Source organism: Bufo gargarizans, chromosome 4 (genome assembly GCF_014858855.1).
Source record: "Bufo gargarizans isolate SCDJY-AF-19 chromosome 4, ASM1485885v1, whole genome shotgun sequence".
Taxonomy (NCBI): Eukaryota; Metazoa; Chordata; class Amphibia; order Anura; family Bufonidae; genus Bufo; species Bufo gargarizans.
In genome coordinates, this window is record NC_058083.1 from 247962325 (window position 1) to 247987028 (window position 24704).

At 41.6% G+C, this 24704-nt stretch overlaps 1 protein-coding gene across 5 annotated transcripts in view; it reads left to right on the forward strand.

Moving 5' to 3' along the window:
- The window catches only part of MYO6 (myosin VI), a 254132-nt gene that overhangs the window by 95263 nt on the left and 134165 nt on the right, over positions 1-24704 (forward strand). For all 5 annotated transcript variants that reach the window (XM_044290290.1, XM_044290291.1, XM_044290292.1 and 2 more), the window contains exon 12: positions 2126-2270. In XM_044290290.1, the coding sequence (XP_044146225.1) occupies positions 2126-2270 (145 nt within the window). The remainder of the gene's footprint in view (positions 1-2125; positions 2271-24704) is intronic.

A 24704-nucleotide genomic window follows, 5' to 3' on the forward strand; every position in this document is an offset into this window, starting at 1 on the left:
TGAGCAGTAAGTTTGTGTTGACGTCACTGATTATTTTGCCCTTCCTCTGATCCGTCAGAACAATAACCCCCAAATATCGGATCCTGTCTGTGGAGCATCTGCCTTCACTTGGTCAGCATTTGGTCAGTAATCCATCAGTATTGCTAAAGCCCAAAAAAACAGGAGTGGATCTAAAACAGACGTAGAAATATTTCCTTGTAATAAACCCTGTTAATGCCAATAACAAGACGGTTTGCTGGAATTACAGAGCTGTATAATGGCAATTTGTATCCCCAGTCAGTACAGCAAGGTGTAATAGGATTGTTCCTACTACCCAGGCTATAAACTACCCTACTGAACCCTGTTCTGCTTCAATACTGTGGAATGATTCCTCCCTATCCTTTCCCTGAACTTCTATACAGCAAAATAAAAGTTTAAGTCTTTTCTACAACTGTCCCTAGCGCCTGCTGACGTCTCTCCCTGCACTAATTACACAGTTTTTTTTTTTTGCCTTCCTCTGGATCAACTTGCAGGATGACAGGCCGAACTGGATGGACAAATGTCTTTTTTCGGCCTTATATGCTATGTAAATTCGTTACCACGAAGCGTGATTAAATTCAGATTTGGTGCAAATTGAATTTTTTCTGAAATTTGGATCGAATTCCACTTGGTCAACTTCAATTCGCTCATCTCTAGTTATTTCCATCTAGGCCATGAAAGGCTGAGATAGGATAACCCATTTGGCATACCCTATTAGGGGATTCTGATGAGAGGATAACCCATTTAAAGAGTTAAAAACCCATTTGGCATACCCTATTAGGGGATTCTGATTTAACAGAAGGGAAGGTCCACTGTTCATCTCTTGGCCAGAGTGGGGAATGGCATGATCTGCTTATTATCAAGGTACCCTTCTAACAAGTAAGGATTGTCCCATGCGGAGAACCCCTTTAAGCGGCATGTAGGTAAACTAACTTCATGATTTGTTTAGCATGGGTTAAGTTATCCTAAGCAGAATGGTTGGCATGTAATAGTACAGTACATTTTACTGAAGGGGTTCTTCAGTAACGGTAGGTGATGAATATCAGATTGGCAGTTGTCTGACGCCATAGACATGGCAGCGGCGAGCAGCAAGAGAGACAGGAGACGGCACGTACTCGTGGCGTTTAACTTCTCTTCAAACAGCTGATTGGCGCGTGTGCCGGATGTTGGACCCTAAGGATAAGTCATCAATATTCAAAGCCCGGAGAACCCCTTTAATGAAGTATCAGATTTTATTACAGCAGTACTGTTACCTTGCAGTACCAGGGTTTCAATCTATGGGGAATATACTCTTCCCGTGTCTGCATGTTTTTCTTCTGGGTAGTCCGCTTTCTTCCCACACTCCGAAAACAAATAGATTAGTAGGCTTCCTCTGACATTGGGCCTAGTGAGTGCCATGTGGAGAGGGTTTTCTGAGCCTCGTTCGGGCAGACATGCGTGTGATTGATGGCATTATCTGCGTATATCGCAGTGGATTATTTTTGCGCATCAGAAACACTTTTCTGTCGTTCACTCTAAGGCTCTATTCACACATCCGCAATTCCATTCTGCATTTTGCGGAACGGAATTGCGGACCCGTTCATTTCTGTCGTGCGGCCCCGATCCGGAATTGCGGACCCACACTTCCGGGTCCGCAATTCCGATCCTGAAAAAAAATAGAACATGTCCTATTCTTGTCCGCAATAGCGGGCACGAATAGGCATATTCTCTTAGTGTCGGCAATGTGCGGTCCACAAAATGCGGAACGCACATTGCCGCTGTCCGTGTTTTGCGGATCTGCGGATGTGTGAATGGACTCTTAAAGCGTTGTCTGCTTTCTATGGCGGCATTGTGCAGTTCTTTTCCATGCGGAAGCACCGCTATATCCTTTTCAGTCCGGGTTTTTCTTCTGTAGAGCACAATACGCTTTTGCTGTGTTGTTGTTTTCCAGCTGCTTGCCGATTTCATCATATACAGGGAGAAAAGTTGAAAAGAGTAGATTTTTATAGAATGGATCTTTTTGGTCATATGCCTATGATCTAGGCTAGATGCCGAGCGCTGTTAACCAGTTATGTCGCGGTCTACAGACCTGTATTTTACTGACCTTTTATCTTGCATTAAACACCAGGTGGCTGCACACTGAAGAACAAATCCAGCAAATCATTAGAATACTGCTCTGCACTCCTTGGACTGGATGAAGATGATCTGCGCGTCAGCCTAACCACACGTGTCATGCTTACAACAGCAGGGGGCGCCAAAGGCACAGTTATCAAGTAAGATTGTTTTCCTGCTATTTCTTTTCACGCCGTCAGTGCAAACAATTAAGTGGCAGGCAATATTTCTCCAGAGCGACATCTTCCTCCTGGATAAAAATGCTTTGCTCCTGGAGACCCTTTTTTTTTTTTTTTTTTTCCCCTTATCGCTTCACTTTGTAACAGACGACGAAACGTGAGAAGTGAGACTGGCATTATCCAATCCGATATAAATGAAGGGCTACCCTTACTTGCACCAAGCTGTGCTGTATAATATGTCAGCAGCAGGTTACAGTTTCCTCTTCTCTACTCAGGACCTAGCAATGTAACCCAGTACGTCCTAGATGGGCTGATGGGCTCTGGTTTTGTGGCACATGAGAATGTTAGCCGTTGACACTGCAATCAGGAAACCAGTGGCATCTGCTCTTATGTATTAACCTATGCTTCTCGAGAATAACAGGACTACGAAGGCTGCTTTTGAAGGTTTGCAGCCTCAATAAGACAAGAGCTAGGCATGTGCCTCCGTTCAGTCACTGAACACCGATTTACGTGTTTTCACAGTATATTTTTCTTTTTGCTCTTTTATAGCTACATAGAAGGCCAATTGCATCATGATTGACACATAAGTGTTCTTGTGAATGCCTGTTTTTACTGGAAGGACATGATTTGTATGCAGTTTTTCCCATTTTTCTAAAGAAGTTCTGTTGATGCTGAATAGCCCGATGCATTTACATTACTGACTGATTTCAAGGGTGTGCTGTTTGCAGAGTGTTACGAACAGGAGGGCCACTGATCCCTAATGACGTCAATTAGACTTTATTTTTTATTTTTTTTATCCAATGCTTTGGTTTCTTAGAAGTAAAAGACAATTCTAGCAGGAGTTATTCTTCCTATAGAGAATTATATATTCCCTGTTACCTTATTATCACATTTCTTCTGCTAGCATTAACAGTAATTGCCACTTTTTTTTATTTGAAAGGTTTAGTTTTTGTTTTAGATAAAAAATGTCCTATGCAAAGTGTATTTAAAGGGTTTTTCTAGTTTGCATCACCATCCTTTAAAATAATGTATGAAGGTAGCTGTAATTTTGTATTGTATTTCTTTTGCCTTTATTGCTCCTAACTTCTGTTCTGGGCTGACTATGTCCGTGCACAGGGACGGATTGGCCATAGACCCCACAGGGAAATTTCCCGGTGGGCAAATGCCCTAGGGGGCCACCCATGTGCTCCTCTCTGATGCTGACTGGGTACATAATGAGCTCTCAGCAGTAATTAATGCTGTGAGAATCAAGTACTCATGTACCCAGACAGTGACCACACATGCCCTTCTGAATTCAACTTCTGTGGCCTGCACCTCACCTCCTAAGCCCCCTGCTCCATAGACAACTGGAGGTAGACAGAAGATGGTAACTATTGATGGCCACCACAGAGGGCTAGCTTTTGGGTCAGTATATTGTGATACACTGTGTTATTTGGTTTTGCTGTGATGGTATTTTGCACTATGGTATTGTCAACCCCACCTACTTGTGTTGCCCTGCCTTCTGTTAATTTGAACCTGCCTACAAAATAAGCCCACGTTTAGTTTTTTTAAGTTTTTTTTCCCAGGGCCACTTTAAATTCCCAGTCCCCCTTGTCTAAGCAGCTCTTTATTTCCTGTGACGTTATGTCCATTGGTGTGTCAAAACAGGGACAGTGACGGGGGAGTATCTATGTAACTAGCTGGGTGGGAGGAGCTATAAACTAGCTGGGTGGTGTTAGGGGCGGTGCTGGAGTTGTGGGAGGGAATGGAGAAGTGCATCATGGGTTTGGTTGGATAGAACATCAGGAAGTGATATATACAGGATGTCGGGAAACCAAAGTGATTGGTTTACATGATGGTAACCGGTCAGGAGAGTCTAAATTGAAAAAGAAAAGGCATAGGGAAAATATACACAAGGTAAGTAACTACTGTAAAACCATAGTAACCCTTTTAAGGCTATAGTTCTAAAATATAATTAGACTGCTACTAGATTAGTCATTATTCATAAAATAATATCGTACTGAACAGCAGATTGCCAAAATTGTATTAAAGGTGTTAACCCATGACTAATGTAAAAAATGAAAATCAGACATCATACGGTGCAGGACAATCTCTTTCTAACAAAGCTAGAACCAGCCCTGTACCTCACATGGATCCAGAGGTCACCCCATTATTAGACTTATATCAAGCTGGCAGCTCAAGGGGAGTGTCTTTTCTGCTGCAGCTCAGGGGGCGTGTCCATTCTCTCCCTATCACAGCTCAGGAGGCAGTAGGATGAAACAGAGCACGTGCGGCCTTTTCAGGGAGTAGGTGAAAGAAATAAGAAAACAAACAAACAGCAGGTGGCGCTATGCAGATACATTTTATTGAATAACTCAGTGGCTATGCAACATTTTTAATTACAAGCAATTACTAAAGTATTCAGATCCAGGTGCTGGTTTGAAAACACTAGAATATTTTTCATGGGGTAACCTCTTTAAGGCTCTGTACACATTATTGTCATGGCTCCCATTTGTGATGAGTTTGTGACTGTGATGTGCTCTGTACATACCACCCTTTGTCTGTGAAATACATGAGAGTATGATACCCATTATGTTATCATACAGGAAACTGACCCCTAGGACCCCCCCCACATGATCTCTAGAGTGTAGGGTTGTCGCGCTGGTAAAGCAAAGTTGTGTTTTTCTTCTTCAACCCACATGACCAAATAGTATTAAGGGAGGCTTTGTGCTCCACAGGGCCTGGTTGAAAACTGCTGTGTAGAGAAGCCTTAGGGTGCTGGCACACAGTGCAGTTCTGACATGCATTTAGGATGCAGTTTTTTATTGTAGCTAGCTGAAATTAATTAAATAATTCACACTATGAAGACAATCAGGGTTTAAAGGGGTTATATCCCCATTTTCACCCAGGCAGCCCCCCTGACTTGAGCATCGGAGCAGTTCATGCTCTGATGCTCTCCTTTGCCCTGCGCTACCCTAACCTGTAAAACGGCTAGTGCAGCGCTAAAGCCGGCCCATCAGAGCTGGTAATGTCAACGCACACACTGCTGGGCGGAAGTAAATAAAAGAGCCTTTGCCCTGCACGATCCTGTGCAGGGCAAGGGAGAGCCTCAGAGCATTTCATGCTAACATCAGGGGGGCTGCCTGGGTGAAATTATGGGTATGAACCCGGACAACCCCTTTAAGATGGTTGCTAAACTGGCTACATTGAAAACGGCATCCTAATTGCATGTCAGACCTGCACTGTATGCCATCACGCTTAATGCTAGGGAACATCAAAAAGGGACTACATTTTTTCACAACACTGTACTAAGGGGGTCTGGCAGGATGACATTTTGTCACATAAGGGGTAAAATTGCATTGCTGACCTCACTGATTCCTCATTGCTGCTGTTCCAACATTTATTGGTTCCATGTTGATCTTCACTTCCTGGTCCTGGCTCGACATGCAGGAGGTGGCAGAGAGGCATGCTCAGCCAATCACTAGCTGTAGCGGTAAACCCCGTTAGCCAGCGACTGAGCAGGCAGCTGTTGCCGTTTCCTGTGTGTTCAGCCGGGATTAGGAAGATGAGATCGGAAACCCAGTAAGTGTCAGAACAGCAGTGGTGGGGATTCAGTCGGTAACGCTTTTTTTTTTTTTCCCCTCCGTACAGTATTAGAATATATTGGCTCCGATGAGCCGAATTATTGCTTTGCGAAGTCTCGCAAAACTTTGCGCAATAACTTCATAAATTTATTTGTACTGTAAAAAAACATTTCCTAAACTCTGGTTCGGTTCCAAGTGGACTTTGCGAAGCAATAACTTTGGCTCATCGGAGCTCCTGCTCCATATTATGTTTGTTCAAATAACTAACATCTTGATTTTCCAGATTACGTGCTGGGAACTCAGGGCATTAAAACCATGGAAATAGTAAGGTTTATTGTCTATGGATAACAATTTTCTGGCCTCTATAAACCATCTCTCTGGGCATGGCATGTGTGCAGAGATTCCATTAGCTGTATCCCATATCCTTAGGCAAGGTATCAGTTGAAGAACATTTCTGTTTTCTACCACAGATTGGACACTATGAAAAAGACTAAATTAACTTGTATTTGGAGCATGTTTAATCCTTGGTTATTTCCCTATTGCTTGTATAGGGAATTAACTGTATAAAATTAATAAAAAGTAATAATACCTTGTAAAACATTCATGTGTTAACAGCTCCTTGCAAGGTGTTTGACCAAAGGAACATCCTTTAAATATATTATTGTCCTGAGATGATTGAAATGATAATTTTCTGGCAGCCTTATCTCACTTTGGAAAACATGAATCCCCACAAATGCATATGAAATTTTGGATTTGAACTTACTGTGTAACTAATTAACTTGCTTTTCAGTGGGTTTCCCTTTTGTGTCTTTGGGGACAAATAGTTGTTCCAGTTGAAAGTTAATTAGTAGTTCTACTCTTCCCTTCTGGTTTCCATCATCTTTGCTACCCAGAGAATATTGATAATATGAATTGCAAATCCAAATAAATTCATAGAATTTCAAAGCTTCATTGGCTTTTTATCAACAATTTTGCATAGTTTTATCCCGTGCTTTACAGATTGTAATGCGAACAGCTTGAAGTAAGACCGAACCATATAAAACTTGTGTTCTTCGACCTTCTTCTAAGACATTTGGATTTCTCTGTTATAATCTGAAGAACAGATGTAACTGGATTTTTCTTTAATCACAGCACTTTTATGTGACAAACATATGGAAATTAATGTTCCCACCCCAGAGGAGATTTAGTTCTGTTCTTTAGGCTAAAACACTGCAAAGGCCAAAAGTATCAGAACGGCGTGAAGAACACGAGTGTCTAATAGTAATGCTTCTTCTGAGATGCAAGAACTAAAGTGATGGAATTGGTAAAATGTCTGGGATTGCATCTTATAGTAAATAATAGGATATAGAACAAGGATGAACATTTTTGCAGTAATCAAGTTGTAGTTTGTATTTTTCATTTTAAGTATGCAAATTAGCTGTCACCCAGAAGGAAGAAAAAATGTCTCTCTAGTGCCAGGTATCTCCGCTCCCCAGAGCTGCATCCTTTGGTCAGTTGGTACCATGCTCTGTACTGATAAGGGACAACAACCTTGAAACACTGTGAGTCATGTTTCATGACTTTTCTGAGTCTTGCATTGACTTGACTGGATAACTTCCTCTAGATGGCACTAGAGAAATGGCTTTCTTCCTTTTAGACGAGAGCTCATTTGCATATTGTCCTCATAGAGCTTTGACTCAAAGACTGCATACCTCAGCAGGATCTCTTTGGTGAGAACCAGTACTCACAGTGCTATACCCTTTGGAATGCAAAACGTACAGTAAAAGGAACAAATCGAATGTCATAAATTGCTATCGGGATATCCATGGGGTGCCAATAAAACCTTCACCACACCATTAGTCTGCCTGTACTAAACTGTTATCTGTCAGGAAGAGTTAATTCATGCTGCTTATGCCATTTCTGACCTCCTCGTCAACATGGTGAAAGAGGGATCTGGATTTATCTGACCAGGACATTTGTTGTGAATTCAGACACATTAGTTGGAGCACCAGTGTTGTATTTGGCTGCAATTTGCTTGACTGTGTACCCTTCCTGCTCATCAGAGCGTTTCTGGACATCCTCCTGCTCATCAGAGCGTTTCTGGACATCCTCCTGCTCATCAGAGCGTTTCTGAACATCCTCCTGTGAACCCTTTTGTGGAAGACTTGTGTTTTTCCGCAGGATCCCTTTTGACTGGATATTTTCCTTACATCATACCATTTTCTGTGTGCTCTCAACCCTGTTGCATGAGAAAACCCACACAAAAATGCCAGTTTTTGAAATACTGGGCCTGGCAAGTCTATCACAGATGATCATGCTTTACTTAGAGATGCTCAATTGGCTAAATGTTTCCATTCACTGTGAAACTGATCCATTGAAGACTTGCTTCAAGGCTATCACAAGCGGCCCTAAAAGGATCCATTCAGAATGCATCAGTTTGGCTCCGTTCAGCATCTATTCCGCTCTGGAGGCGGACACCAAAACACCGCTTGCAGCGTTTTGGTGTCCGCCTGGCGATGCGGAGCCAAAAGGATCCGTCCTGACTTACAATGTAAGTCAATGGGGACGGATCTGGTTACATTGACACAATATTGGTGCAATTGTAAACTGATCCGTCCCCCATTGACTTTCAATGTAAAGTCAGGACAGATCCGTTTGACTTACACTTAGACTTTTTTTTTGACTAAGTGTATGCAGAATGATCTGTACTGATCGGATACCATCGTTTGCATTTATACGTGCGGATCCGTCTGTGCAGATACCAGATGGATCCGCACCTAACGCAGGTGTGAAAGTAGCCTAAAATGTTTCAGATTATCAAACAAATTTGAATATCAAAGATAACCTGAGTAAATTCAAATATCAGTCTTTAAAGGAGGATTTAATTTATTAAAGGAAAAAAGCAATCCTAAACTACCTGTCCTTATATGAAAAAATAATTGCCCCCTTCCTTGAATTAACTGTAATTAATCACAGTTTTTGGAATCCTGAAGTCAATTTCATTAGCCACACTTAGACCTGATTACTGTCAGACTTGTAGAGTCAAAAAATCACTCAAATAGGACCTGTCTGACAACATGAGTAGGCTAAAAGATCTCAAAAAGCAACACATCATGCCCTGATATGAAGAAATTCAGTAACAGATGAGAGAGAAATAATTGATATTTATCAGTCTGGAAAAGATTAAAAAGCCATTTCTAAGACTTTGGAACTCCAGGGAACCACAGTGAGAACTATTATCCGCAAATGAAGAAAACATGGAACATTGGTGAACCTTCCCTGGAGTGGCTGTCCTACCATAATTACTCCGAGAGCTCATCCAGGGGGTCACAAAAGAACCCAGAACAATATCTAAAGCACTGCAGGCTTCACTTGCCTCAGTTAAGGTCAGTGTTCATGATTCAACAATAAGATACCAAAAATGGTATCCAGGTGAGAGTTCCAAGGAAAAAACCACTGCTAACCAAAAGGAACACAAAGGCCCGTCTCACATTTGTCAAAAAACAGCTTGATAATCCCCAAGCCTTTTGGGAAAATATTAAAATATTCTGTGAACTGACAAGACAAACGTGGAACTTCATGGAAGTTGTGCATCCCAATAAATCTGGTGCAAAACTGGCACAGCATATCAGAAAAAGATCATCATACTGACGGTCAAACATGGTGGCGGTAGTGTGACGGTCTGCAGCTGCTTCAGGACCTGGACGACTTGTTCTAATTGGTGGAACCATGAGTTGCGCTCTCTACTAGAAAATCCAGAAGGAGAATGTCCGCCCATCAGTTTGTAACCTTAAGCTCAAGTGTACTTGGGACAGTGATCCGAAGCACACCAGCAAGTCCAACTCTGAATGGCTGGAAAAAAAAAAAACAACACAAAATGAAGGTTTTGGAGTGACCTAGTCAAGTTAAGTCTGGACTTAAATTCAGTTACGATGCCGTGGCATAACCTTAAAGAGGACCTTTCACTACTTCTAACATGCCTGTTTTGATAGCTTCATGCATTTTCCCCATGTAATAACAATTCTGTAGCATCTATTATGACTCTATGTTGTGCCATTCCTTTATAATTCCTGCTGGAAGTTATGAATGAATTGCTAATAGCCTTCAGTAAGGGTACAGAGGAGAGGTAACCAGTTGGGGGGTGTACCTGCACAGTCTCACTCTATCCAATCAGTGCAGCCATTTTCAGACTGTACAGGGACCCCCCCCCCCCCCCCAATTGGTTACCACCCCTCTGTACCCTAACTGAAGGCTAATAGCAATTCATTCATAACTTCTAGTAGAAAAAACATAGGGAGGATTGGCACAACATGGAGACATAAGAATAGATGCTCCAGAGTGGTTATTACATGGGGAATGCATGAAGCTATGAAAACAGACATGTTGGGAATGGTGACAGGTCCTCTTTAAGCAGACAGATTTGAAAGACTCATTGCCAGTTGTTGCTGCCAAGGGTGGCACAACTAGTTTGCCTTTTATAAATGAAATCGTAATTTAAAAACTGCATATTTGTATTTACACAGGTTATCTTTGTATGATATTCCAATTTGTTTGATAATCTGAAACACATGTGCAAACACAAAATAAATCTTTAAGGGGGCAAATTCTTTCTCAGTAGTGTGTGACTTTCAGGTGAAATTCATGCTGCAGTAATATTATATAATGAAAGTAGGGCATTTAAGTAGAAGCATTCAATGGTGATTTCCTCATCTCAAACAATGTATTGAAGCAGAAACAAATAGTGTGGGTATACCCCCACAAAAATGTCATGTAGCCTTGAGCATCAATTATAGCTTGACAACGACGTCTCATGCTGTTCACAAGTTGACTTATCTGCTGAGGCATGGCATCCTACTCTTCTTGTAGGGTGGCCCTTGGGTCATTGAGGTTCTGGGGTACAGAGTTAAGAGCATCTACACTGCGACTCAGCGGATCCCATAGGTTTTCAGTGGTATTCAGGTCTGGAGAAAGTGCAGGCCACTACATTTTAGTTACCCCAGTCTTCATCAGCCGATTCCCTAATAATGCGACCCCGATGAGCTGGCACATTGTCGTCCATGAAGATGAAGTTAAGCCTGTGTTGTTCATGCAGAGGCACAATGACTGGTTTAATGATGTTATTCAAGTAGTATGGGCTTGTCACTGTACCCATTCACAAAGTGTAGGGCAGTTCTGTATTGACTAGACACGCGTGCCAACACTGTAACACCACCACCACCACCAAAGATTCGTCTGGTGACAACAGTGGCTGATGCATAGCTCTCTCTCCTTGACGTCTCCAACATCAGTGACGGCCATCATTTCTGCTCACCGTGAATTGACTTTCATCAGTGAACAGCACTGAGGCCCACTGATGGCGCCTGTGTCTGGTGGTATGGTCTGGTACCTTTGCAGGTCGTCTAGCACGCAGACCAGGCTGATGTAAAGCGTTTTAAATAGTCTGACGTGACATTTGGGTGGCTCTCCCCTCTTTAAATGTATGCCTGGAGTTGTGTGGCATTCATCAACTTGTTCCACGGGACATTGTTCACTATGAAGCAGTCATCAGTGTGGGATGCGGCCAAAGGACGTCCACTTCTGTGACTCTTCCAGTCTCTCCGTATCTCTGTTGCAACCTGCTGATGACACTCAGCGACTTTGTAAGCTCGGGAGCTACTTCCATATGAGAACATCCTGCTTGAGGCCTCGCAGTGGCGAGGCATTGTTGATCATTTGTTAGATGTTGTCTTGGTCTCATGATGTCAAAATGTGAACAGCATGATGAGGAGGACTGTTTAAATAACAATTCTAATTGATCCAGGACATTTATTGAGCGTTTCATGAGTCAAACACCTGTTGTGAAATAGCTCCTTGTGCAAAGGCTGGCATGGCCAGTATCTTTTAGTTCAAATGCTTTCCTTCTCTTGTAAAAGATAGACTTTTATCATATATGTTGTGTTCCTGGGCTATTCCAATAAAGAGTAAAAGAAAAGAACACAAAGCAGCTATTACACAGACAATCTGTCACTGTAATTACACGAAAATGACTAATTGCCAGAGGAAAGTAAATGCGGCAATGCAGTCCAAAGATACATGTCTCTACAGGGTTATAAAATATTCTTGCGAAATAGCTACACGAATGGCAGCTACAAAATTGTCTTCCATACAATTCAAGTAGCGCTTAAATCCTGCCTGAGATTCTTGTAATTTATCATGTGACAAGCAGAAGTGACAGCAACCTTATAAGTATAGAGGGTAGTGTACCTTGACAGCGTCTCCTGGTAATCACAGATCAGCATGGCTAATCTCCAAGGTTTATGGTGATTCACTGCCTGTCCTTTTACATAATACAGGTTACCAATGTCAAGCAGGTAGCTACGGTATGCTATTGATAAGTGTTACAGAATTTAGCAAAAAGTATGCAAGCAGTTACTGCTGTCCGTCCCTCAGGGATTGTGCAGACTGTACACCCGTCGTGTGCTTGTTACATTTCTGATTCATTTCTATATTGTTTATGCATTGAGCGACTTAAGCAGCTGCCTTGGCAAATATTAGCTGTGTGGATGAGCTTTTCTATCCTGTACTCAGCTCCTAGATTGGCTTTGTAATTAGCACACACAAAGTCAATCCTAATAATATGCTGCAAAGTGCAAGGAAATCTGTCGTCGCATGCCCACATTTGTTTAAAAGTCTACACTGTACAAGTGCCTAGTCTACCAAGATAACAGCCAAGTATGTCGGAAAGCGGAACATACTATACGGGAGATCAGCCTGTTGGCGTTCTTAAACCAATTTGTGTTTATTTTCCTTTTTCACTATTATACAATTGGTTGAAGATAGAAGAGAAATGGACTGAAACCCATAAGAAAAAGACATGATTTTTATTTTTCAAAACAATAATCTTCCAATTGCATTGATGAGCATTAATTAAGTCCTACCAGTATTGGGGTGCGGCCACATGTGCAGGTATTTTGATGCAGTTTTTACAGTCAAAATTAACAGTGGGTCATAAATGGAGCAAAAGTATCAAAGGGAAAATATATTTATGACATCCTCAGGATGAGTCATCAGTATCAGATCTGCTGGGCTGTTAGATTCTTTGAGCACTGCAGCCTTTTCCTAGGCCAGTGACATCACTGTAAATCAGTCACATGGCCTAGTTGCAGCTCAGCCCTATTCAAGTCAATGGGGCTGAATGCAATACCAAGCACTGCCACTATAAATGCACGGCACTTTCTTTGGAAAGCAGCTTGGAGCCTGCATCGCTCACCATAGATTTGTTGAGCACTATGGCTCCCTGAAACAGCTGATCAGAGGGGGTGCTGAACTTAGACCCCCACTCATATGATAATGATGGCCTATCCTAAAGTTATCTTTTCCAGACCATATTATTTTTTTTATCCACTCCTACTTTTGGTTTCAAAATACTGCATAAATTTTTTTTTTGTGACAGTACCCTTACTTATTGAGGGCATTTCCCACATTAAGGCACATGAGCATATTTGTTTCTATGGGTTTGCAAAAAAATAAAATGTGTGTGCTGTCTGCATCAATGCAGCCAGACCGGAAATTATAGATCCTGACCTATTGTTGTCTGTTTTGTGGACAAGAATATTTTATTTTTATTTTTTTTAAATACAGTGGGTCCCGCGAGAATTGTGGGATGTACACGGACTGCATCAGTATTTTGCAGATTCATGATTTGTGGAACACAAAGCAGATACGGTCGTGTGCTGGAGACCTAAGTCTCCTGCTCTGTAGCAGGAGCAGATCAGGTCCCTGGTTGTCAGAGGCATGCAGGGACCTCAAGGAGAAGACAGAAGTGGTTTATTGAGCACAACTCGGTGAATAGAGAAAGCCACTACAAAGCTTTTTCTATTGGAGACATGATGGCTGAGTATTCTGTGCATAGCAGAGCTGCCGATTCTTAGCAGACCCAGATTAGCTCTGCATGTATAAAAAAAAAAAAAAAGAGGCAAAGAGACTGTGAGAGAGTATTGAGACTTTATTCACATCTTACTGAATTGCTGAATAAAGATTTAATGCCACACTGCGAGGGCTTCTGACGGACAGGACTCCATACTTTCTCACTGCTTTTTTTTCTGGCGAATACCAATAGAAGATGCCTTGAAATTAAAAAAATTATTTCTGGTGCTATAGTGACACCATACATTTCACAATGTACACATATTTGACATCCCTATACACAGGAGAATCAGAGCATTTATTTTAGGGCAAATTATTATTCATAATGAAAAACTGTTCATTTAAAAAAAAATATACCATATCTCCTGGCATCGCTGTATACAAAGAGTCAGATTGTGCAAAGACACACCCCTTACTAGTAACATCTGACCATTACTGTAAACTAGTAGCAATTCACCAACAACCATTGGGATTTATACTTGGATACTCTGTCACATATATATCAAAGGGGATTTAATCAACTGAAGAGAGTGACTTTAAAATTACCTTTATTGTATTAGAAACGGTATAGGTATATATATATACCGTTATATTGTGCAAAGAGACATGCAGATACTTGAATTTCTTGCAGGGGAGTCGTCACCCCCATGAAGACATTCATAGTGACAGGATAGAGGAAAGGATTCAGAGGAGAGGACCAAGGTCTTATGGAGAGGGCAAGGGCAGACAAATCTCACCCTAGTTGCCCTACAGACTGCTTAGCCCAGGATGACCCCCTGATGGTGGAGGTTCCCTGTCCCCGAACCTAGTACTATCCAGTCCCTGTTAGACCCTAACAAGGGGAAGATAATTACATAAAGAGTGTCAACGGTTATCCCAGGGAATGAGTGCCGCTGAAACTCTCCAGATAGAGAAACGAGACCCCGACGCGTTTCACCTAGAACTTTCTAGGCTCATCAGGGGGTGATCTCAATAGAAACATGGATAAGCAAATTATGATAGGGAGTATGATACTTAGCTCCAAGCAGGATACAAATGGTTTTGTTGACCACCAGAAATAGGGCTGTCCTACTGTAGGTACATGTGGACAAATGATAAGGTCCCAAAAACCAAATCACTTGAGCCAGTAGCTAGTAGCAATTCATTCTTAACTTCCAACGTAAATAATAAAGGAATGGTACATCATACAGTCGTAAGAATAGATGCTCCAGAGATATTATATGGGGAATGCTTAACTAAATCAGACATGTCAGAAAAGGAGAGGTGGCAGATTACCCTAAATTCCATGAGTTTGCCCCATTTAAGGTAACTATATGAACATGTGTTCTCCATAGTTCCACCAAACCACTCTGACCTGTAATGTAGTATCTGATGAACAGATGATAATTACATTAGCGAGAGTGTTTGCCATTTCTTCCCAAATTCTTGACAAATGTGTATAAGTGGCGAGTGAATGAATTGTACAGATATCAATTAACGCTGATCTATAAAGTAGTGACAGATACTCCCTGATCTAAACAGACTATAATTTGATTTAAACGTGCGTTGAATGATATGGCCATACCTTACCTGTGTATGCTTTAAAGGCCCTCACTTGTGAAAATTAGCTTTCTAAGAGGATTATAGGATTTAAAAGGTCAGTAGCATTAAATCGCTCTCTAGTTCCCTTTTGCAAATAAGCTAAAAAAATAAAGTAGAAAACACTTGGGTTAATTTTAGCCTTCCTAGAAAAGGAGTTAGTAAGTTAATTCAATGATGAAATAAGATGCATGACCATCATCATTGGTCAATCATGGATAGCAGTGGTCCTTTCTAAATTTTTTGCGGATAGGGCAATGGCCCATTTATATCTTTCGGGCTATCTACACATCTATATTTTTTGCGAATCTGTATGGCTGTTACAGGGTCCTATAAAATGTGTCCTATCCTGGGCTGTTTTGCATTTAGGAATATTGTAGTTATCTCTACTGATAAGAGTGAGAAAAATGTGGGACACACATGGAAGGTGTTCGTATTTTGTGCATCCATGGTTATGTGCGTGAGGCCTAAGGGTTTCATGATTTTTATTTATTTTTTATAAAAAATATATGTAATATCCCATTGCCAATCTTGAGCCTTGTTTTATTTGTTTTCTGAAGAATATTCCCGGGTGATGTCATGAGGATCATGATAAGTAATGATTTTCTTTGCATGAACTTATTTGCATTAGCTGTCAAATCTAACCCAAAGCTGCATCTGACTGTAGGCCTATCTGATTCTTACATTGCAAGGCTAGGGCTACACGGTGACAGCAGTTGCATGGCGAGAGAGAACTTTGCAGATACCAGTGGGCCATCTATACTTTAAAAGCGCATGTCTGTCTGTTCTCTATAGGCATTCAAACGTCTGAGCCATTTGACCCCAAATTTGGCACATAGGTAAATCAGGTGTCTGGGAAGGTTTTTATAAAGGTTTCGACCTTGCTGCCTGTGGTAGGAGCAAAAAAAGGGCTCTATGTCCAGCAATTGTTACAGTGTCTTCTCCATTTACCTTCCAGTATCTTATCATAGGCAACCATATTGGATCACCCATATGCCTCATCAACATGTGAACTGACCATTTATTCCTCATTAGTCATCTTCCACTCAGTCTGAGGGGGATTTATCAAAACTGGTGCAAAGAAAAACTGGCTTAATTGCTCAAAGCTACCAATCAGATTGGTCCTTTTTATATTCCAAAGGAACTCTAAAAAATGAAAGATGGAATCTGATTGGTTGCTATGGGCAACTAAGGCAGTTCTACTTTACACCAGTTTTGATAAATCTCTCTATATTTTTATTGGATAGTCTTTCCAAATCACATCACGTTTCTGTTATCAGTTACCATAGGGCTAACAAGGGTATGAGCAAAATTCATTGGCCACACAGACAGACTGACACACCCGGACAGCAGCAGGTTCTTTTTTTTTGTATAGAATCATTTTGATGAACTAATATATGTGACATGACAATTAACATGACCGTAAAATAGGCGGAAAGCACCTATTTTAATGCAGCTATAGAAAACCCCACAAAGTTGAATATAAACCACATGTAAATTGTGCATATGACTTTGTGACGTTTGTGGACGTATTACATTAACTACATGAGGCCCACACCGTACGGGGCTTATTTAGTAGAAATGGCATGTATTTGCATACACTATTACATTGAGACTGACCTCAATGTATCATAAGTTCCCCAAATACTTCACTCTCCAGAACATCCGAATTTAGATGGGTTGGGGTTCCTTTTCGAAATTAGCTCGTTGGTAGTCCCATATTTATGCATGTAGAAGCAATTTTGCTTCAGTATATCCCTGGGGAGCATCATACAGCTTGTATATTAAGTATGTTGAACAAAAATGTATCTGTATATATGCCTGAGGAGGTGGTGATGGTGAGTACAATAAAGGAATTCAAGAGGGGCCTGGATGTATTTCTGGAGTGTAATAATATTACAGGCTATAGCTACTAGAGAGGGGTCGTTGATCCAGGGAGTTATTCTGATTGTCTGATTGGAGTCGGGAAGGAATTTTTATTCCCCTAAAGTGAGGAAAATTGGCTTCTACCTCACAGGGGTTTTTTGCCTTCCTCTGGATCAACTTGCAGGATGACAGGCCGAACTGGATGGACAAATGTCTTTTTTCGGCCTTATGTACTATGTTATGAAACAAATGTATTATTAAAGAAATGCATGAAATGTTCTGAAAGAAAGTAAGCAGATCGATCACTAACTTAATGAGCATCCAAATAGTAATAATTGCCAAGACAAATATTTAATTCTGTGTGACAAGAAACAGATCATAAAGAAACAAAATTATTAATCTCAATAATTCACATAACTCTGTGACCCAGAGCTGTGCCATTTGTTATAGATGTCGGAATATGGGGATATTCATATCCAAAATGAAGTGCACGTAACAACTAGGGATGAGCGAATCGAGTTAGGATGAAACACCCGAAGTCGATTCACCTAAAACTTTGTTTCAATAGTGTACGGAGAAAGCACTCCGTACAGTATTAGAATGTATTGGCTCAGATGAGCCGAAGTTTTAATTTGCGAAGCCTCGCGAGACTTCGCAAAGTAGTAGCTACAGCTCATCGGAGTCAATACGTGTACGGAGTGCTCACTCCATACAGTATTGAAACAAAGTTTTATGCAAATCGACTTCAGATGTTTTATCCTAAGTCGATTTGCTCATCCGTAGTATTAACCTCCTCCGCACTGTCATACATGTACTACGGAAGTGCAAGGTTTAAAAATGGTGCCTCCTTGCTATTGCTGCTAGGTTTCTGCTGTTTTAAACAGCCGAGAGCCAAGGTTAATGTCTGCGATTGGTGAGCATGCCAATCGCAGACTTTTAACCCTTCAGATGCTATGGTCAATTGTGACCATGGCATCTGAGTCTGCTTTTCCCCATGCTGAAATTGAGGAAGCCGTTAATTTGATGTAATAGCCTTGGTCCCTCTGAAGAAACCCAGCCTATTACAGCTGTAGGTTTACAAACAGATTTCTTATCTTTTCATATTTGTGGATATTTTCATGGATTGTCTGTATCGGATATCTTTAACATAGGGAAGATTTACTAAATCTATAGATGGTGTAAATGTAGACCGCAGTCTAGACCTGCACCACATTTATCACAGTGGCTGACGCTGGATTATAAATTTGGTGTTTGTATAACGTTAGACAAAATGTATCCTAACTATTGGTTGTCTTCGTTTAGCATTTTAAGCCAGGATTCTGGAGCAACATCCCTTCTTAGGCCACACCCCCTTTTCTGTGAAGCCATACCCCTTTTTTGTTAAAGGGCTTATCTAGTAAATGATAATGATGACCTATCCTCAGGATAGGTCCTTTATCAGATCAGCGGAGATCCGAATAAAAGCACTTCCACTGATCGGCTGTTTGAGGGAGCCACCATGCTCACCGTAGCTCAGGGGAGAGCAGGCGGCTCCCTGCAGCTTTCAAAGTACTGCACTGTACATAGCACAGCAGCTGTGCTTGGTATTGCAACTCGGCCCCATTCCGTTCTATGGGACTGAGCTGCAACTAGACCATGTGACCGATGTATGATGATGTCATATGGCCTAGGAATAGGCTGTGGTGCTCATTGAGCACGTGACCTCTTCTAACAGCTGATCGGCAGGTGTGCCGGTTATAGGACCCCGACCAATCTGATGGTGATGACTTCTCCTGAGGATAGGTCATCAATATCTATTCCCAGATAGCACCTTTTAAACCTCATCCCTTTTTCAGACCAGGCGCAGAAACTTTCTCTAAACAAAGATATGCCAAATTGTGCAAATTTTTGATGCTGCTTAACACAATAAAAAATATACTAAAAGTAAAAGATCTTAAAAGATTGATAGTTTGACAATTTGTAGCGGCTGCAGATTTTTTTCATCGCACTATCTGCTCGGTCCACAGATTATTCCTCTATCCTTACATATGGAAGGTATTATAAGATATCATTGGCATCTAACGGACAATTTTTCTTGAATACTTACTTTGCAGCCGCTGGTCACTCAGGTCCTCTACCACATCGTATTTTCACAAAGTATGTAACTCGGACAGGCTCTCTTTACTTGAAACCACCCAGAGAGGATATATCCTTAGATGAGTAGTTAATATTTCACAACTACATTCACGATAGATAAAACCAGTGCAAGAACATAACTAGAAACTAATGGCTTGAGTAGATATAAATGGCTTGAGTGCATATATAATCTCATCCCCTTGTCACTTTGCAAATGGTGCTCTGTTAGACTGGCTCACCCTGTCTGGTATAACCGCTATCTGGATGTAGCGAGGACAGGCGCTCTGCATTTGCAACCATCCAAGGAGGATATATCTTTTATCTAGATATTCATTGTAACACAATTACATTAACAATTAGCATAAAATCAGTTCAGAGACATAATAAAAAAAAACTAAAAGTAGATCAACTTTTTTTTTTTTTTTTTTAATCACATTCAACAGCAATATTACGCTATAGGTTGTATGAGCGATAGGTGCATTGGACACTTATTGAACAGCAGAGAATGGTGCAGTAGCCGTCTGATACGTAGATCGTTAGTATCTATTGCGCATACAGCCACGATTAAGTCCCCTAGTGCATATCACATTTGCATATTATAATAGAATGTAGGTAATAGCTTTGCTTCTTTCAAGTTCCTCACACAAGTGGTGTGCGGGGATTTTATTTGGTGGATGGATAAACCGCGCTACTCGTGCTTAATAAGTCTGTTAGTTCAGTGCAACGGAATGGTGAAGCCATACATCAGAATGCTTCTTGTTTTGTATTGTATCCACCTTACACTTGGGCCTCTTTCACACGCCCGAGTTTTCCCGCGCTGGTGCAATGAGTGATGTGAACGCATAGCACCCGCACTGAATCCTGACCCATTCATTAAAAAAAAACTTGTTTTTTTCACGCATCAGTTCTGCGTTTCGTGAAAAACACAGCATGTTCTATATTCTGCGTTTTTCACGCAGCCCTGGCCCCATTGAAGTGAATGGGGCTTCAGTGAAAAACACATTACATCCAGAAGCGGGTGCGGATGCGATGTGTTGTTCACTGATGGTTGCTAGGAGATGTGATTTGTAAACCTTCAGGTTTTATCATGCATGTGAAAAAATGCTACAAAGCGGATTGCACTTGCGCGGAAAAAACTGAACTGAACACAATTGCAGACAAAACTGACTGAACTTGCTTGCAAAATGGTACGCGTTTCCCTAAACGCATCCGGACCTAATCCGTCACACTCGTGTGAAAAAGGCCTTATAGTTTCATTTGATTGCTTTTTCACTCGCCTATATGTTTGTATCAATCTAATTCCAACAGTGATCAATATTGATCACTCACTTTTAGTAGTTGGTATCCACCGACCGTGGCGTCCCACGTGGTGGTTTGCGGACTCGCCTCTGCCTCCAAATCTCTTTATTTAGTGCAGGTAATATTACCTTTCTCGCGGTAGAGGTCTTGCGGGCTCTGTGGCTTGTGCGATGCTTGGCATCCCACGTGTCTCAACACGCCAACCTCGAACTGCCCGGTTCTTTTCAAAGATGGAAAGTTACAAGAAGAAAATTATAGCATCTGTGGAGCGCTCCACACCGCTTTCCATTATTTGATTGAGTTTGCAAAGTCATAAAAAACATATACACAGGTGAAACTCGAAAAATGAGAATATCGTGCAAAAGTCAATTTTTTCCCGTAATGCAAATGAAAAGGAATTGCATTAATGCAGCTTAAAATTAGAATTTTGTGACAAGGTTCAATATTCTAGGCTCAAAGTGTCACACTCTATCAGCTAATTAATCCATACCCCCTGAGCAACAGGTACCTCAAAATTGGTTTCATAAACTGTAAGCCATAATCATCCAAATTATAAAACACATAAAGGCTTGAAATATCTCACTTTGCATGTAACGAGTCTATCTCATGTGTTAGTTTCACTTATTAAGTTGCATTACTGAAATAAATGAACTTTGCACGATATTCTAATTTTCCGTTCGCTGACGGAAAATAGGAGTTAGGATGTGTTACCAGCACTCCGATCTCCCCTTGGCGGAATGCCCCCATCCCACCCATCCATCCGTCACACCTCTCAAAAGCCCAGTAGGAAGAGTAATCTAGAAAAGAAAATTTAGTAACAAGAACTCTACTGAAAACATGACCTACAAAAAAGTATAATCTTCAAAGAAAGGAAAATAATTAAAAAACATAAATTATAAAATAATGAAATAACTATATAATAGCGACTGTATCACAGCAATCTAGGTGGTATTTAATACAAAAAGAGAATAAGCAATTTTATTAGGGATGGTAAAATAATAATATACCATCCCTAATACAATGGTCTTCTATATGTATATGAAACTGGACATCAACTCCAGTCTGATGCAACTGTTATGTTAATTCAATTTAATTCATGCTTCTGTTTTTTGTTTTTTTATGACTTGGCAAACTCATAATCAAAAAATAATTAGGAATGGTCATAACTGATGACAAAAGGCAACTGTATATAAAAAAAACGCATGAGTATGCAAAAAAAGCATAAAAAACGCACAGCAATCGCAGTGCGTTTTTTGAGGGTGATACAATAACATGTTAATAAATAATAAGAAAACCGAGTAGGTAGAAGCAAATACACATAAGATCCACTTAAAAAATGAGAAAAACCAAGAATCCAGTTCGGGTCTTTTTTTTTTTTAAACTCGTTTTATTGAAAAAGAGTAACAAGGCACATATATGGCATAGACATATGCATATCGTAAAATCACATACAGTAGGCTACAGCAAGTACAATGAAAACATACCGAAATGTCACATAATACAGCGCAATAAAGAAAGAGTACACCATTGCACAGAAGTCATCACTTCCTTCCCTCCCAAGCACAGTGTGGACAATCAAAGCATCGAATCAAAATAAAGAGAACCTAGAGGTTCTGTGCCCCTCTCAGGGGTTGTCTGACCTTGTAGAATTGGGCGATGTGGTTAGAGTAGAGTCGCACCATAGTCCCCAAACCTTCTGAAATTTGTCAGGGCACTTCCTATTTACATATAATACTTTTTCGTATGGGATGATCTGGTTCACTAGCCTCTTCCAGATTCCCACAGTAGGAAGATCGTCCGCCATCCATTTTAGAGCTATCACCTTGCGGGCCATAAACAGGGATTCACTGAGGAGTATCTTATTGTAATTTGACCACCCGTCATTGTTTAATACGCCCAACAGACATACCTTGGGACATAACGGAATCGGACCCATACCTAATGACGACAAGACTCTAAGGATATCCTGCCAGTATGATCTGATATGGGAGCATTCCCACATCATGTGCCAGAAGTCCGCGCCAGTCTGTGAGCATCTAAGGCAATCAGGCTGAGGCATCCTCCCCATCTTATGCAGCCTGGTAGGAGTCAAATAACTACGGTGCAACATATATAACTGTATCAGTCTGTTGTTAACCGACGGTGACACAGAGGTGACAGCCTCCAACGCATCCGCCCATTCCTCTGCAGTAAGATGGGGAATATTACCCTTCCACCTGGCTTCGGCTAGAATGGGTTGTGAAGACATTCGTAACCCCAACAAGTAAGTGTAAAGGGCTGAAATTAGACCCCTAGGCCCTTGTGATTTCACCACACCGATTAAGGGATATGAAGAGATGGCCCTGCTTGGATCCCTAAACTGTGCCTGCAGCGCATGCCTGATCTGCAAATATCTAAAAAATTGGGTACGCTCCAGGCCAAATTTCTCCTGAACTTGAGAAAAGGAACAAAGAACACCATTCTGATACAAGTCGCGCAGCGCATGTATCCCTAAAGATGCCCAAACCTGAGTCCCCTCTATAGATTGCAAATGTGGAAGCAATGGATTATCCCACAGGGGTATATCATCCGCCCAATCCTGATAGCGCCTCAATTTGGAGTCTCTCCAAACTTGATGTGCCAGCCTGTGAATCTGCAATAATTTCCCTGACAGCGATCCCGCCCCTTCTAACACTGGCCATAAACTGGACAGCCCCAGATACTGCTGCAGGTAATATTCCATATTCACTAGAGGCTGCCCATTAACCCACCCAGCTAAAAACCTCAATTGACCCGCTAGGAAGTACAAATGAAAATCCGGGAGAGCCGCGCCCCCCGACATCCTGGACCGCTGTAACGTGTGCATGGCTAATTTATGTCTGGCCTTGCCCCAGATAAACTGCACCATTAAGGAATGAAGCCGATCAAAAAAATTCCTAGATACTGGAGTGCAGGCATGTTCCAACAAATATAGCCCCTTGGGTAGTAGGATCATCTTTATCAAGTTAATCCGTCCCATAATAGATATAGGCAGCGTTTTCCAGATAGCAAACTTGCTAGAAAAAACTGATTCCAAAGGGGCAACATTTTTGGCGTACGCCTCTCTCGGGTCTCTGGTAATGAAAATCCCCAAATATTTAAAATGGTCCACAATCCTCAGATTATGATACTCAATGGGCCAATCAGCGTCCCATAAGGGCATGAGAGCCGACTTGGTCCAATTAATATGTAAACCCGAGTACCGACCAAATGTCTCTATAATACTGATCGCTCGTGGCAGAGACACCTCCAACCTACTAATGAACAATATGAGATCATCTGCGTACAGGCCCACTCTATCCTCCCTCCCCCCAAGCTCGACACCTGCATAGAGAGGATCCTGTCGAATGCGAAGAGCCAGGTGCTCAATGGCAATCGCAAACAGGAGAGGGGAAAGAGGGCAACCCTGCCTCGTACCTCTTTGTAAATCAAAATAAGCTGAGGTGGTACCATTCACCAAGACATTGGCTCTGGGACTTTTATACAATATCCGAATCCATTGCAGGAACCTAGGACCAAAGCCAAACTTCCCCATTACCTTCAGCAGATAGGCCCATTCTAGCGAATCGAATGCCTTCGCGGTGTCGAGTGAAGCCAAGGCCCACTGCCTGTCATCCTGAGTACCAATTTGGGCTATGACCTGAGTCCTACGAATATTGCTAGAGGTCGAGCGTCCAGGTATAAACCCAGTCTGATCGCTATGTATTATGCTGGCTATCAACTTGTTCAGCCTATTGGCGAAGATCTTTGTCAGAATCTTATAGTCAAGGTTCAGCAAAGATATCGGCCGATAGGAAGCACAGTCCACTGGATCCTTATCCGGCTTCAAAAGCACTACTATAGTCGCCTCATACATAGAATCAGGCAACCTACCCAATCTCCACGCCTCCTGGAACAACGCCTTAAGTTGAGGCCCAAGGATATCCGCGTATTTAGCATATACCTCTAACGGCAGGCCATCAGGGCCAGGGGCCCTCCCATTTGCCAGGTCTCCTATAGCCTCCTGTATCTCCTCCACAGTTATGTCCTCCTCCATCACATTGCTGTCCTCCACTGATAAAGTCGGATGGTCTATCTCAGCTAAATAATTCTC